The following is a 16,948-nucleotide window of genomic DNA, read 5'->3' as shown; positions in this document are numbered from 1 at the left end:
CAGAGTTCATGCTAGGTGAATGAATAAATGAATGCATTTTATTTGATAAATAATTTCAAAATAGATATGTTGTTTGAACTATGTGAACACAACAAACACACACAGGTACTGTACTCTAGTTCAGAAATACCTTTGTTTTAAATTGATTACCTACCGATATGGCCTGGTGACATTAGGTTGAAGAGCCACATTATATTTGAAGACTCTCCTGTCTTTAAATATACCTGAAACAATCAAATTATGCATTGATGAACCATCTTGTCAATGTTCATTTTCACCGTACTGGTGACTTTGTTACTTGGCAATTTGTTACTTCGAAAAGGTCAACTGTCTTACCATCTGAACTGCTTTTAGCTGGAGTGAGTTGAGACCGTCTACTACAATCCACAGTTCTGTCGAATTTGGTCAAGAGTCTTCTTTTCAGAGGAGGCTGGTCTATTGAATATAATATCACATAAAAGGACAATGTTGTAAATCATTTTCTTCATAACGATATTAGATTGGTAAACACACAACCCTGTAACTTTCATATGCAAGTAAAAAGTTATGTCTAACATTAGTCCTCCCAATCACAATATCTGATCACATTTTTGTTATTTTAGATCTGATAGATACACAGTGTACACACACACACACAGTCCCAGTTAAGTTTGGACACACCTACACATGCAAGGGTTTTTGTTTATTTTTACTATTTTCTACAATGTAGAATATTAGATGACATTAAAACTATGAAATAACAAATATGGAATCATGTAGTAAAAAAAGTGTTAAACAAATCCAAATATATCTTGGATTCTTCAAAGTAACCACCCTTTGCCTTGATAGCTTTGCACTCTTGGCATTCTCTCAAACAGCTTCACGAGGTAGTCACATGGAATGCATTTCAATTAACAGGTGTGCCTTGATAAAAGTACATTTGTGGAATTTTTTTCTGAATGCGTTTGAGCCAATCAGTTGTGTCGTAGACGAATCAGAATTAGTTAGGTAACATAGATAAGATGTTTTATTTACTTTCATAATATGCAGAATATCAGAAAGGCTCCACTATGTCTGTACGCTAGTCACTCCCTTTTCCCATTAGGTGTAGTATGGCAGTGTCTGGAATCATTGTATTATCCCTCTGATGTGTTGATGAATCTTGAGATAGTATATGACCTAGAGATTCACTCCCCTTAGTGAGCTTCTCCAGGGTGGGGAGAAGAGGGGGTGTATTTGAGATGGGGGTATCTAGAATTGACAATTGATATATGCCATTGGATGAGGTAATGTTTTGGTCCTAAGTGGTACCAAGAACGAGATTAGAATCTCGTCTAAAGAAACTGAACGATAATTTATAGCTAATGCTATCTGGATGGGAGACTCCTCTTTCAAGTAAAAGGTTCTTTGTAATGTTCCTAAGATCTGTTATTCGTCATGTAAGTTGAGAGGGGTGTATCATTTTTATAAAAGAAACTAAGAATTGTTTTGTAAGGACTCATTTATAGAGAATTCATTTATAGACACTGAATTGATCTGAGAGTCAAATGGGCTATGGTGAAGCTAATATAATTAAAGATGGAGTTTAAAATATAACTCTGACTTGTGTGTGGTTTGTAAACTCAACTCATATAGTAGTATAGGAAATTACCACAACAGTTGTGACCTACTTGGTAAAAGACCAAGTCCATATTATGGCAAGAACAGCTCAAATAAGCAAACAGAAACGACAGTCCATCATTACTTTAAGACATGAAGGTCAGTCTATACGGAAAATTTCAAGAACTTTGAAAGTGCAGTCGCAAAAACTAAACCGCTATGATGAAACTGGCTCTCATGAGGACCGCCACAGGAATGGAAGACCCAGAGTTACCTCTGCTGCACAGGATAAGTTCATTAGAGTTACCAGCCTCAGAAATTTCAGCCCAAATAAATGCTTCACAGAGTTTAAGTAACAGACACAACATCAACTGTTCAGAGGAGACTGCGTGGATCAGGCCTTCATGGTCGAATCGCTGTAAAGAAACCACTACTAAAGGACACCAATAATAAGGAGAGACTTGCTTGGGCCAAGAAACACGAGCAATAGACATTAGACCAGTGGAAATCTGTTCTTTGGTCAGATGAGTCTAAATTTGAGATGTTTGGTTCCAATCACCGTATCTTTGTGAGACGCAAAGTAGGTGAACGGATGATCTCCGCACGTGTGGTTCCTACCGTGAAGCATGGAGGTGGTGGTGTGATGGTGTTTTGCTGGTGACACTGTCTGTGATTTATTTAGAATTCAAGGAACACGTAATAAGCATAGCTACCACAGCATTCTGCAGCGATACACCATCCCATCTGGTTTGCGCTTAGTGGGACTATCATTTGTTTTTCAACAGGACAATGACCCAACACAACCCCAGGCTGTGTAAGGGCTATTTGACCAAGAAGGAGAGTGATGGAATGCTGCATCAGATGACCTGGTCTCCACAATCACCCAATTTCAACCCAATTGAGATGGTTTGGAATGAGTTGGACCGCAGAGTGAAGGAAAAGCAGCTAACAAGAGCTCAGCATGTGGGAACTCTTTCAAGAGTGTTGGAAAAGCATTCCAGGTGAAGCTGGTTGTGAGAATGACAAGAGTGTGCAAAGATGTCATCAAGGCAAGGGGTGGCTACTGTCGGGTTCACCTTGGGATCATGATAGGGGCTGTACCAAATGTTTGATCTATTATAATAATTTATTACGCTTATGTTGTATTAATAGAAGGGGAGGGGTTATCAGAACCCACAGTCTTTTCTAATCTCTGCCACTTATAAAGAAACTGTCTGAGAAATGTGTAACTGAGACAGAACTCTGCAGGGGAGTTTAAGAGATAAGAGACTAGTCAGACATTCCACTATAAAAATCAATGTGGGGAGTGGACATTTACTGCTGAGCTTATAGATAACACTCAAACACTTGTTTATATAGCTGTGTTGGCATGGTTTTGGTCTCATGAGTAGAAGGTAATGACGTAGGCAGTGACATCACTAAGATATGACTGTAGGAATAACAAAACAACTCGGACCCCTTTCTATTTTCCAGCACTTACTCGGAAACATGCATGCTATGTTCCTGTTGTCAACTTCTGTCTGCAATTACATTAATAAAGGTTTTAGAATGATTTAATTAAAGAAATCGTCTGAATGCTAATTTCACAAATGAGCCAATGATTGACAAGGAACGAACCCTACTTTGAAGTATATTTTGATTTAATTAACACTTTTTTTGGTTACTACATGATTCCATATGTGGCATTTCATCGTTTTGATGTAGTCACTATTATTCTACAATGTAGAAAATTGTAAAAATAACACTAACCCTTGAATGAGTATGTGTTTCCAAACTTTTGACTGGTACTGTATATCTTACCTGTCATCCCTAAATCCTCTGCCGACCTTTTCACAATTCCACTTCTCATCTCAAAACCCCCCTTGCAGGACATGGGGTTAGCTTGGATTGGTGTTCCAGGACAATGATCGGTCAAGTCTTCGTCCTCTAAAAGAGCCTTGGTACAATCCATGGCCTCCTGGGCAAAGTACCTCCTCTGAGTCACAGAGCAGCCACTGAATCCAAGGGATTCAAAATGTAACAAGGAAGACTCCGCTTGACATTCCACAGATGAAGACTGACATGCCATTCCAACAATGGTCTGGATCACTTCGCGGTCCTCCAGTCGGACTGCTTTGACCGGCACACGCTGAACATTAATATGGGGAGTAGGGACCTTCAGTGGCCTATTTGCTTCAGATCTTTTGTGAGGGTCAGTATCACTGGCAAGGGTATCATCACATGCTTCTTGAAGTGCCTTCTCTGAAATAAACACCTCTTTCCCACTGGCTGTGCTACCATGAGAGATTTCATGCGTTTCCTTTTTTGGAATCTTTTCCAGATGCACTTTGTGGCCAGTCTCAGGTTGTGGATTTTCAATTACATCACATTCGTTCAGAATAGACTTTGCTTTCTGGAGTGCTCCATCGGCAGTGCTGAAATCACAGCTCTTTTCATCACCGTTGAGGTCAGAAGAATTTGATTTGTTCCTTGCTCCTTTTTTGACACCTGTACCATCTTCAGTGAGTAACGAAAATCTACCATCTGAAAACCAAGCCTCCTCAATGGCATTTGAGTCTGTGCAGTTATCAAGGTTTTCATTCAGAATGCTCTTCGCCTTCAAAATACCCTTTTCTGATACCTGCACATTCTTTCCACCAGCTGTCATGAAGGCACAATAGCTTGTCCCTGGATTGTTCATCAGACCATCCGCCGACTTTACGTCTATATTCCCTTGCTTTGCTTCAGCACTGATTAAACTGTCCATATTGGAATCGCAGTTGTTGAAAACAGACTTTGTTTGCTCATGGGCCTTAGGTGATACGGTAACTTCTGAGACAGTTGCAGTCTTAAATCCACTGTTCTTCTGTGTTGGATTCTGAATGGTATGAAGATCTACTGTGATCTTTTTCTTTGGTTTAGAAAGTTCCTCTCCATCTACATGACATTCACTCAAAAGAGCATGTGCTTTCAACAGTGCCCCTTCGGACACAGACACTCTTTTACCACTGGCAGTGCTGAACCCACATCCATTTTTCAAAGGATCTTTGGCATGGGTTTGAGAATTTTCTGGTTCGAGCATTTTGCCCTTTGCCCCTAGAACATCATGTGACGTGCCACCATCAAATGGAGTTTCTGCTGTAAAAGGGATCTTTGCTGATATGGAGGCTGCTTTACTACTGGGTTTCTTAAAATCACAGTCACTTTTCTGCTGAATATTCTGACTTGGTATCTTTGCATTCAAGCTGGGGATTTTCCCTGGCTTAGAATTTTCCAATTCATGACAGTCATTCAGGAGAGTCCTTGCCTTCAGTAGAGATTTTGCAGAAACATCAACTCTCTTCCCTCGAGCAGTACTGAAGCCACAATTGTTTCTCTCAAAATTATTACTGCCAGTCTCTGATACAACACTTGTTTTGCTCAGCTTTTCTGATGCACAACCTGAACCTTCCATAGCGTCACAGTCTTTGAAGACTGCATTTGCTTTTTGAAGGGCCTTTGCCGAGATGGTCACTCCTTTACCACTGGCTGTCTGGAATCCACCACCCCCATGTTTGTGAGAATGTGTAAAGTCCACTTTAATCTTGTCAATGTATTCATCACGTGGTTCCTTCAGATCTACTTTCTTTTCAGGGCCATGAAAATGTGTCACATTTGAATCAACATTTGTATCAACTTCGCCTCTATATTGAACAGGTGACGTTTCAACTTGTTCCGGATTTTTTACTGCACACTTGGGTGCACAGTTTTTTTCCTCAAAATCTGCAAACAAGGCCCTTGCTTTGCTCAGACACTTCTCTGAAACTATCACAGCATTTCCGCCAGCAGTTTTAAATCCCACACCCAACTTGGGGAGATTTTTGCTTTCACACTCCATTCCACTGGTGTTCGTATCCATATCGAGTAGATGGTTCTTGTTTGTGGTTTTTGTCAACAAACCAAAGGAACGCTCAGCTATGTTTTCAGAGCTATAACTGGGAATGTAAAGTACTCTTCTGTGGATAACATGTTCTTTGGGTTTCTCTGTTGAATTGCTGGATGATGCCCCACTAGATTTAATTTTGGTGGTTGTTACTTGGCAAATTTCCTTGCAATGAGAAATAGTTGTATTTTTGTCAGGGGTGGCCATCTTCACAGATTGCTTCTCAACATCAGAGTTGAAACTGTCATCGAAATCTATGCCAGTGAGAAAGTCAGGACCCAATTCTTTCTCAGATTGACGAGGGGGGCTACCATCTGGTACATAGAAGTTCAGCTTTGCTGGTTTAAACTGTGGTAACTCAAATTGGCTGTCTGCAGCTTCTAAGAGACTGCACAATTCTGAAACATCAGCTCTCTGTGAGGCTGTCAACGGACCTTGGCTATCAACAGACCTCTGGTGTGTATAGAGTAGAGGTGGCAAATGAGATCCATCAACAAGCTCCAATCCACATGACATGTTACCTTCCTCAGGAAGGCTTATCTCAGGAATATTGACTGCAGGTATTTCATCCTCAATCTCCTTAAACAGATCCTTGTCTTTCTCCAGATTTGCTGAAAAAAAATGTATCTTCTTATTGGAGGCCATTTTGAAACCAGACCCAGGGTGTGAGGAAACCGAAACATTGACGCTCCGAGGGGTCTGAACATGAACTTGACCATTCAATTTTACGCTGGTTTGCTTTGACCTTTTGGCAATGTTGAGTGGACTAATGAACTTCACTTCTGTGGACAGTTGGCTTCCTGTCACACATGACAACTCACCTTTCACTTCACTGGCAGCAGTAACAACATCAGTCATATTTTCCTCAGTTAAGTCATCCAATGATGCTTTTGGTTTCTTTATTGCTTCTGGAGGCAAAGAGATAATCCAGTTGTTACCCGTTTCAAACCCTCTAGATGACTGATTTCCATAACTTTTTTCAGAGCTAGGGTGAACATGGGATGATTCTGTTTGTGTGACATCAGAAAGGGTGGAGGGGGGGAAGCCGCTATCACACAATGTACTCTTCATTCTAGACGTGTTTGCAGAGTTGCTAAACTGAGCACCAGAAATATGCATTTCATCACTGATGCCAGAGTTAAGATGTTCATGTTTCTGGCCCCATTCTAGTTTATTCAACTGTTTTCTGTTCCTTAGTCTCATTGCTAAGCGACAAGCTGATGCAGAGAAGCCATTTTTAATAGCATCTGCTCTTTTGCTGCATGGTTGACTGTAGTCAACGACTTGGCTAAAATCTTGCGCAAATACCCTGCAAAGCTGTGACATATCAAGATCAGGGTCTTTGGTCGGTGCTTGTGAAACAATATTTTCTTCAGTTGCACTTTTCTGCTGAACTAGCGGCTTTCCCCCATCCAAGGCAGTTTTGTTAAGATGATTGAACTCCGCTTCATTTGGTATGGTTTCACTTTGTTTTATGTTCTGATTTTCACCTAACATGATAAAGAGAATAAAGGCATATGCATCAATATATATATCAGTGAAATCATTTCATTGAATGAAAGAAATCAGTAATATAATTGGAATGAGATTAAAAACGATATTACAATCTTACCTCTGGGAGCAGTTCCAGGTGATGCAGGTAACATCTGAGTAACATTTTTTTCTTGCACTGACAGAAGTGGATTTTTGACACAGTAAACAAATGTCCTTGTTTTCCTGGGAAAGGTGTGTTCCAGAGAGCTTTCGACTACAGACCCTGTCAATTGAGATCCCTCTGGCTGGCTGGTGTATGGTAATGTTCTTCTGGAAAGGGCAGACTCCACCTGGACAGTCTGCTTAGAGAAACCGCGATCCGGCTGCTGGCTCCCAGTGTAGTCACGGAATGTTTCACTTATGCCATCTTGTGGAATTATGTGTTTAGTAGAGGAAGACCCCTCATGGTGAAATGAATCCATATCATAGCCTGAAATGTCAGGTACATTTATTGGAGTCCACTGAGAAGTCGCCAAATCCCCAGACTTCATGTCAGTCCTGGACTCAAGAGGCTCAGAGGTTTCCCTAGTGTGTTGGTATTCTCCTGCTCTCTCACTGGATACTTTGTCATGTTCCATTGTAGAAGTAGGTACGTGTTCCTTAGTTGCGCCACTTTGCTTCCTTTTGATTCTCTCTTTGGTCTTCACCCTTTGTAGAGCCAAACTTCTGTTGCTGAAGAATATGGAGAGGACATCCTCAGCTCCATCTAGGACACCGGCCACAGTGCTGCGGATTTCTCCGTCCTCAATAGCGTCTGGTAAAGTCTGTTTCCAATGGCTGCCACTGTCACCAGGTAGCGTGTCTTGAAAGCCAGGGGAGATGTCAATCACACCAGGCAAGTGGGAATCCGGTCCTTTTGGTATACCAGAGAAATAATCAGTACTTGTATCTGTTACACAGTGTTAATGTGCAGAGTAACTTCTACAATATTTACTACTGTAGTTACCATTCAACAAATACTCACCATTGTGTTGACAGAGAGGTCTATCATTCTGTTCTGGTGACAGCATTGTGCTTCCAGACTCCATGGCCGAGGGGAAAAGCTTTCGCACAAACTATATGAGGGAAGACAAATCCTTCTCTACAAGTCTGATACACAAATGCCTTGAGCATGGGTTGAGTATCCAAGTGTAATCAAGGGGACACCAATGTACTGGAGCAATATTGTACTATTTATCTAATTTAGTTTAGAAAATTATAGCAAGTCAATAGCATTCGACATCCTTAGAAGAAGACAAGTCTGTTTATGCTTAACCTGCCATGAGTTTTTCTAGGATTGTATGGAATACTCACCATAACCTGCTCTTCGGTAGCAATTCTTACTGGGCACATAGTCCTATGCTCCTCACTTTTAGCTGCAAGGGTGAGGACATGCCATTTTAGACAACCAATGTAAAACTCCCATTATGATAAAACCCCAAATTCATACAGTATCATACTTACTCAAAATGATGGTGGGCGACATGACAGGTGTATTGAGAGAACTGGTCCAGGACATATCAGGGTCTAACTGTGCACCAAGACTTTCAGATATACGTTTGGCAGAGTGTGCCTGCTGAAATAAAAAGTGTGTAATGGAACTTTAAAAACACTAGTTTGGTTTTAAAAAGATCTCGCCAAGAACAGTTGCACCTACCATAGAGGGTTTCGGTGTGTCAAGCAGCCCTGTAAAAAGAAAGTTGTGCATATTTTAAATCAAAACAATAAATACCAATATAATAAATATCAACATCGATCAACACTGAAAAGTCACCAGTCAGCTTACCAAAACTGTCTCCATGCAGCCTTGTTCTATAGGATTTACTGGGGGTCTCGCTGAAAATAGAACCACTGATGTCAACCATCACAAGAGCAGGTGTTCTGACATCACATTCTGAGCAGGTGGTCAGAATATCAGGATCCAGGCATTAGCAAAGCAATATATACTTTTAGATTAGCAAAATTGTGAAAAGCCAACGTATCAGCACAAAAAAAGAGACACTCTCACCTGTCTATTGATTTTCCAAATAAACATGGGCTTGTGTCCATTTTTTCTGTTGCAGAGGTTCCTGAGCAGCAAAACGGAAAATATCAGTGCACACATTCCGCAGCCACGTAATCAGGGATAACATAGAAAAAAATCAGAAAAAGGAGATAGGCCAACTGGTTAGAGGTAGGTCTAGCACTCGTTCACCAAAGAAGGGTTCTCAGTTAAAGAACTTATGACGGAGCGGGAATTTGTACAACTGTTCCGACGCTCTGTCCACACGTTAACAATCCTCACTAGCGATACGGTTTTGGAAACTTTTGGAATTTCACTTTCATTTATTTTCATGAAACAAAATGTAAAATTACTACACCTTTAACAAGATTCCCACAAAGGAATATTTCCATGTTAAAGCTTCACGGAAGAGAGGCGCCCATCAGTTCCAATTAGCTACAGTTGAAGTCGGAAGTTTACATACACTTAGGTTGGAGTCATTAAAACTCGTCTTCCAACCACTCCACAAATTTCTTGTTAACAAACTAGTTTTGGCAATTCGGATAGGACATCTACTTTGTGCATGACACAAGTCATTTTTCCAACAATTGTTTACAGACAGACTATTTCACTGTATCACAATTCCAGTGGGTCAGAAGTTTACATACACTAAGTTGACTGTGCCTTTATAAACAGCTTGGAAAATTCCAGAAAATGATGTCATGGCATCATTTGAGTCAATTGGAGGTATACTTGCGGCTATATTTCAAGGCCTACCTTCAAACTCAGTGCCTCTTTGCGTGACATCATGGAAAATTCAAAAAAGAAATCAGCCAAGACTTCAGGGAGAGAAAAAAATTGTAGACCTCCACAAATCTGGTTCATCCTTGGGAGCAATTTCCAAACGCCTGAAGGTACCACGTTCATCTGTACAAACAATAGTACACAAGTATAAACACCATGGGACCACGCAGCCATCATACCGCTCAGGAAGGAGACTGTCTCCTAGAGATTAACGTACTTCAATGCGAAAAGTGCAAATCAATCCCAGGCAACAGCAAAGGACCTTGTGAAGATGCTGGAGGAAACAGGTACAAAAGTATCTATATCCACTGTAAAGCGAGTCCTATATCGACATAACCTGAAAGGCCGCTCAGCAAGGAAGAAGCTACTGCTCCAAAACAGCCATAAAAAAGCCAGACTACGGTTTGCAACTGCACATGGGGACAAAGATCGTACTTTTTGGAGAAAAAAGTCTGATCTGGTCTGATGAAACAAAAATAGAACTGTTTGGCCATAATTACCATTGATATGTATGGGGGGAAAAGGGTGAGGCTTGCAAGCCGAAGAACACCATCCCAACCGTGAAGCATGGGGGTGGCAGCATCATGTTGTGGGGGTGCTTTGTTGCAGGCACCGACTGGTGCACTTCACAAAATACATGGCTTCATGAGGAAGGGAAATCATGTGGATATATTGACGCAACATCTCAAGACATCAGTCAAGAAATGAAAGCTTGGTCGCAAATGGGTCTTCCAAATGGACAATGACCCCAAGCATACTTCCATAAGTTGTGGCATAATGGCTTAAGGACAACAAAGTCCAGGTATTGGAGTGGCCATCACAAAGCTCTGACCTCAATCCTATAGAAAATGTGTGGGCAGAACTGAAAAAGCGTGTGTGAGCAAGGAGGCCTGCAAACCTGAATCAGTTACACCAGCTCTCTCTGTCAGGAGGAATGGGCCAAAATTCACCCAACTTATTGTGGGAAGCTTGTGGAAGGCTACCCGAAACCTTTGACCCAAGTTAAACAATTTAAAGGCAATGCTACCAAATACAAATTGAGTGTATGTAAACTTTTGACCCACTGGGAATGTGATGAAAGAAATAAAAGCTGAACGAAATCACTCTATTTTAAGAATGTGAAATGTCAGAATAATTAAGTGGTGATCCTAACTGACCTAAGACAGGGAATTTTTACTAGGATTACATTTCATGAACTGTGAAAAACTGAGTTTAAATGTGTTTGGCTAAGATGTATGTAAACTTCTGACTTCAACTATATACACTGAGATCATGTGACACTTAAATAAAGTCCACCTGTGTGCAATCTAACTAATTGTGACTTCTGAAGGTAATTGGTTGCACCAGATCGTATTTAGGGACTTCATAGCAAAGAAGTATATATGCACGCATCACTTTTCCGTTTATTATTTTTTAAATAAGTTATCTTAATTTCACTTCACCAATGTTTTCTGTGTGACCAACATCAAGATGTAAGTCTCATCTCAATAGTTTTATTGCGTTTCTAATCAGGAGAAGAGTTTCCAGCTGTGCTAACATAATTGCAAAAGGGTTTTCTAATGATCAACTAGCCTCTTAAAATTATCATCTTGGATTAGCTAACACAAGGTGCCATTGGAACACAGGAGTGATGGTTGCTGATAATGGGCCTCTGTACGCCTATTTAGATATTCTATCAAATTAAATTAAAAGCCGTTTCTAGCTACAATAGGCATTTACAACTTTAACAATGTCTACACTGTATTTATGATCAATATGTTATTTTAAAATGGACAAAATTGTTATGCTTTTCTTTCAAATAAAAAAAAACAAGGACATTTCTAAGTGATCCCAAAAATTTAAACAGTAACGTAGGTCCTTGGATGCGAAAGGAGTAGGCTTGCCAACAATCCATAACAGTACATTTTGGGCTAGGGTAAGTGAATGAAACTTAGAATAGTTTGTTTTAACAGCGCAAACAGAATATCTCTCTCTACCTTGATCAGGGGAAAAAAGTGCATCTTCTGTCAATGTCTCAGGAGACTGTGGTCTTCTCTGCCTGAAAATCTTCGGGGTAGAGAACATATCACCATCAAGGGGACATTTCCCCAATGGTGTTTTGAAACTGCCATCTTGTCCACAAGATATTGCAGTGCTGGGATTCTCTTTCTCTGTATCACCCCAATCCCAACTGGAAGCTTTTGCAGTGAGTTCCTCAAACCAGTTTGGGTTCAGAGGTCCCAACTCTTCATTGAGAGGATATAAAATACAGAAGAGTCAGTATAAATGATATGACAATATCATTGCTAGCAGGTACATCAATATGAATGAGAAAAGGAGATGCAAAGTTAAAAACATGGCTAGCTACCTTCCCATATTTGATCCTTGAAAGCATCAAACATGTTTCTCCTTTTGTCCATGTCTTAGGTCATCTGTGGTATGCCTGAAACGAGTCGAATATTAAAGTTTACTTAGCTAGATAAGCAAATAGATAGTCTATATGCAGCATTTACGACTGGCAAACCTACAGTGCAGTCGCAAACTATTCAGACCCTTTGACTTTCCACATTGTTATTTTACAGCCTTATTCTAAACTTGAATAAATTCAAAATGTTTCGGCAATCTAAGCACACTACCCCATAATGACAAAGCGAAAACAAGTTCAGACATTTTTGCACATTAATAAAAACATAGACCTTATTTAAATACAGTACCAGTCAAAAGTTGACACCTACTCATTCAAGGTATTTTTTAATTTATTTTTACATTTTCCACTTTGTAGAAACTATTAACCAAAAAAAGTGTTAAACACATCCAAATATATTTTATATTTGAGATTCTTCAAAGTAGCCACACTTTGCCTTGACAGATTTGCACTCTTGGCATTCTCTCAACCAGCTTCATGAGGTATTCATGTGGAATGCATTTCAATTAACAGGTGTTAAAAGTTAATTGGTGGGATTTCTTTCCTTCTTAATGCGTTTGAGCCAATCAGTTGTTTGATGACAAGGTAGGGTTGGTATACAGAAGAGCCCTATTTGGTAAAAGACCAAGTCCATATTATGGCAAGAACAGCTCAAATAAGCAAAGAGAAACGACAGCATCATTACTTGAAGATATTAAGGTCAGTCAAGGCAGAACATTAAGAACTTTTAAAGTTTCTTCAAGTGCAGTCGCAAAAACCATCAAGCGCTATGATCAAACTGGCTTTAATGAGGACCGCCACAGGACAGGAAGACCCAGAGTTAACTCTGCTATAGAGGATACGTTCAATAGTTACCAGCCTCAAGAAATTGCAGCTCAGATAAATGCTTCAGAGTTCAAGTAACAGACACATCGACATCAACTGTTCAGAGGAGACTGTGTGGAACAGGCCTTCCCAGTAAAATTGATTCAAAGAAGCCACTACTAAAGGACAGCAATAAGAGACTTGCTTGGGTCAAGAAACAAGCAATTAACATTAGACCGGTGAAAATCTGTGCTTTGGCCTGTTGACTCCAAATTTGAGATTTTTGGTTCCAACCACCGTGCCTGTGACGCAGGGTAGGTGAATGGATAATCTCCACATGTGTGGTTCCCACCGTGATGCATTGAGGTGGTGGTGCTTTGCTGGTGACATTGTCAGTGATTTATTTAGAATTCAAGGCACACTTAACCAGCATGGCTACCATAGCATTCTGCAGCAATAAGTAATCCCATCTGGTTTGCGGTTAGTGGGACTATCATTTGACTCCAGGCTGTGTAAGGGCTACTTGACCAAGAAGGAGAGTGATGGAGTGCTGCATCAGATGACCTGTTCTCCACAATCACCACACCTCAACCCAATTGAGATGGTTTGTGATTAGTTGGACCGTAGAGTTTAGGAAAAGCAGCCTACAAGTGCTCAGCTTATGTGGGAACTCCTTCAAGACAGTTGGAAAAGCATTCTAGGTGAAGCTGGTTGAGAGAATGCCAAGAGTGTGCAAACTATCATCAAGGCAAAGGGTGGCTACTTTCAAGAATCTCAAATATAAAATATATTTTGCTTTGTTTAACACTTTCTTGGTTACAACATGATTCCATATGTGATATTTCGTAGTTTTGATGTCTTTACAATTATTCTACAATTTAGAAAATAGTAAAAACGTTTTTTTAAACTTGAATGAGTAGGTATTCAAACTTTTGATTGGTACTGTAAGTATTCAGACCCTTTGCCATGAGACTCAAAATTGACCTCAGTTGCATCTTGTTTCCATTGATCATCCTTGAGATGGTAAATTATGATGATTGTACATGATTTGGAAAAGCATACACCTGTCTATTTAAGGGCCCACAGTTGACAGTGTATGTCAGAGCAAAAACCAAGCCATGAGGTCGAAGGAATTGTCTATAGAGTTCTGAGACAGGATTGTGTCGAGGCACAGATCTGGGGAAGGGTACCAAAAAAATGTCTGCAGCATTGAAGGTCCCCAAGAACACATTGGCCTCCATCATTCTTTAAATGGAAGAAGTTTGGAACCACCAAGACTCTTCTTACAGCTGGCCGCCCGGCCAAACTGAGCAATCGGGGGAGAAGGGCCTTGGTCAGAGAGGTGACCAAGAACCCGGTGGAACTGAGTGACCAGAGTTCTTCTGTGGAGATGGGAGAACCTTCCAGAAAGTCAACCATCTCCGCAGCACCCCACCAATCAGGCCTTTATGGTAGAGTGGCCAGACGGAAACCATTTGTCAGTAAAAGGCACATGACAGCCTGCTTGGAGTTTGCGAGAAAGGCACCTAAAGGACCCTCAGACCAAGAAAAAAAATATTCTCTGGTCTGATGAAACCAAGGTTGAGCTCTTTGGCCTGAATGCCAAGCGTCACTTCGAAGAAACCTGGCACCATTGCTATGGTGAAGCATGGTGGTGGCAGCATCATGCTGTGGGGATGTTTTTCTGCTGCATGGATTAGGAGACTAGTCAGGATCAAGGCAAAGATGAACAGAGCAAAGTACAGAGGTCCTTAATGAAAACCTGCTCAGGACCTCAGACTGGGGCAAAGGTTCATCTTCCAAAAGGACAACGACCCTAAGCACACAGCCAAGAAATGCAGAAGTGGCTTCAGGAAAAGTCTCAATGTTCTAACATCTCTGGAGAGACCTGAAAATAGCTGAGCAGCAACACTCCCCATTCAACCTGACAAGAGGATCTGAGAATCTGCAGAGAAGAATGGTAGAAATTCCCAAAATTCAGGTGTGCCAAGGTTGTAGTGTCATACCCAAGAAGGCCCAAGGCTGTAATCACTGCCAGAAGGTGCTTCAACAAAGTACTGAGTAAAGGGTCTGAATACTTGTGTAAATGGGGGGGGGGGGGGGCAACTATTTAATCCATTTTCGAATAAGGCTGTAACATAAAATGTGGAATAAGTCAAGGGGTCTCACTACTTTCTGAATACACTCTGTGGCAAGCCAGCTGTTTGCTCAGCCTGGTCTTATAGACGAGACGTAACATAGTAAATGTAAATCCGGGACACTCAAATTAGTTTGATATGTAACCATACCAGATGTAACATAACATAAGACAAATGGTTACTGGATGGTTGGTCGGTGGGCATATAACGGTAACGTCTTGCAAGTTAGAATCTCATAACAGACAACTTTAGCATTTTATTAGCAACTTTTTAGATACTTTGCAACTACTTAGCATGTTAGCTAGCCCTTATCTCTAGCTAACATCAGCTAACCTCAGCCACCTAGCTAGAATTTGTAACATATGTTTTGCAAATGTACATATTGTACATTTTTCAAATTTGGAACATAATACGAATTGTGATAAACATTCACAAAATAATACATACCATATGAAATGTAACAGTTTATTTAGTGTGATGTCCCGGATTTACGTACAGAATCATATGAAATGCTGAGACCAGGTTGGTTTGCTAGCTACCTCGCTGCATGATGTTTACAAGGCAAGCACTCAGGTAGTTAGCTTGCTAACATTAGCTAACTGATAGATACTTTGAGAAACGCTAATATTACAACGTTCTGGTCTTTGCGTGTCAAAAAAGACATTAAAGAACACTATTTGACTCGTCATATAAGCTTGTTGACTAATCAGGACCTGAATATTTTTATTTATTTTATTTCACCAGGTAGGCAAGTTGAGAACAAGTTCTCATTTACAATTGCGACCTGGCCAAGATAAAGCAAAGCAGTTCGACACATACAACAACACAGAGTTACACATGGAGTAAAACAAACATACAGTCAATAATACAGTAGAAAAATAAGTCTATATACAATGTGAGCAAGTGAGGTGAGATAAGGGAGGTGAAGGCAATTTTATTTATTTTTTTAAAGGCCATGGTGGCGAAGTAAATACAATATAGCAAGTAAAACACTGGAATGGTAGCTTTGCAGTGGAAGAATGTGTAAGGTAGAGATAGAAATAATGGGGTGCAAAGGAGCGAAATAAATAAATACAGTAGGGAAAGAGGTAGTTGTTTGGGCAATCCACATAGTAATCTGTGAGCTGCTCTGACAGCTGGTCCTTAAAGCTAGTGCGGGAGATAAATGTTTCCAGTTTCAGAGATTTTTGTAGTTCGTTCCAGTCATTGGCAGCCGAGAACTGGAAGGAAAGGCGGCCAAAGGAAGAATTGGTTTTGGGGGTGACCAGAGAGATATACCTGCTGGAGCGTGTGCTACAGGTTGGTGCTGCTATGGTCACCAGCGAGCTGAGATAAAGGGGGACTTTACCTAGCAGGGTCTTGTAGATGACCTGGAGCCAGTGGGTTTGGCGACGAGTATGAAGCGAGGGCCAGCCAACGAGAGCGTACAGGTCGCAGTGGTGGGTAGTATATGGGGCCTTGGGGACAAAACGGATGGCACTGTGATAGACTGCATCCAATTTATTGAGTAGGGTGTTGGAGACTATTTTGTAAATGACATCACCGAAGTCGACGATTGGTAGTATGGTCAGTTTTACAAGGGTATGTTTGGCAGCATGAGTGAAGGATGCTTTGTTGCGGAATAGGAAGCCAATTCTAGATTTAACTTTGGATTGGAGATGTTTGATGTGAGTCTGGAAGGAGAGTTTACAGTCTAACCAGACACCTAGGTATTTGTAGTTGTCGACATATTCTAAGTCAGAGCCGCCCAGAGTAGTGATGCTGGACAGGCGGGCAGGTGCAGGCAGCGATCGGTTGAAGAGCATGCATTTAGTTTTACTTGTATT

The 16,948-nt window shown here is 40.8% G+C and overlaps 1 protein-coding gene across 3 annotated transcripts in view; it reads right to left on the bottom strand.

Moving 5' to 3' along the window:
• The window catches only part of brca2 (BRCA2 DNA repair associated), a 34,528-nt gene that overhangs the window by 14,673 nt on the left and 2,907 nt on the right, over nucleotides 1-16,948 (bottom strand). The window contains exons 2-13 of one of the 3 annotated variants that reach the window (XM_055896560.1): nucleotides 12,124-12,198; nucleotides 11,753-12,001; nucleotides 9,000-9,060; nucleotides 8,778-8,827; nucleotides 8,649-8,677; nucleotides 8,456-8,564; nucleotides 8,306-8,367; nucleotides 7,977-8,067; nucleotides 7,092-7,865; nucleotides 3,379-6,969; nucleotides 337-435; nucleotides 155-224 (exon numbers count right to left, since the gene is read on the bottom strand). In XM_055896560.1, coding sequence (XP_055752535.1) covers nucleotides 155-224; nucleotides 337-435; nucleotides 3,379-6,969; nucleotides 7,092-7,865; nucleotides 7,977-8,067; nucleotides 8,306-8,367; nucleotides 8,456-8,564; nucleotides 8,649-8,677; nucleotides 8,778-8,827; nucleotides 9,000-9,060; nucleotides 11,753-12,001; nucleotides 12,124-12,175 — 5,237 coding nt within the window. In that variant the 5' untranslated portion in view covers nucleotides 12,176-12,198. Of the gene's footprint in view, nucleotides 1-154; nucleotides 225-336; nucleotides 436-3,378; nucleotides 6,970-7,091; nucleotides 7,866-7,976; nucleotides 8,068-8,305; nucleotides 8,368-8,455; nucleotides 8,568-8,648; nucleotides 8,678-8,777; nucleotides 8,886-8,999; nucleotides 9,061-11,752; nucleotides 12,002-12,123; nucleotides 12,199-16,948 lie in introns of those variants that run through there. The other 2 variants (XM_055896559.1, XM_055896561.1) reach the window with 2 other exon arrangements.

Source organism: Salvelinus fontinalis, chromosome 33 (genome assembly GCF_029448725.1).
Source record: "Salvelinus fontinalis isolate EN_2023a chromosome 33, ASM2944872v1, whole genome shotgun sequence".
NCBI classification, from domain to species: domain Eukaryota; kingdom Metazoa; phylum Chordata; class Actinopteri; order Salmoniformes; family Salmonidae; genus Salvelinus; species Salvelinus fontinalis.
The sequence above is the reverse complement of the archived record's forward strand: the minus strand, read 5'-3'. Positions and strand labels throughout refer to the sequence as shown.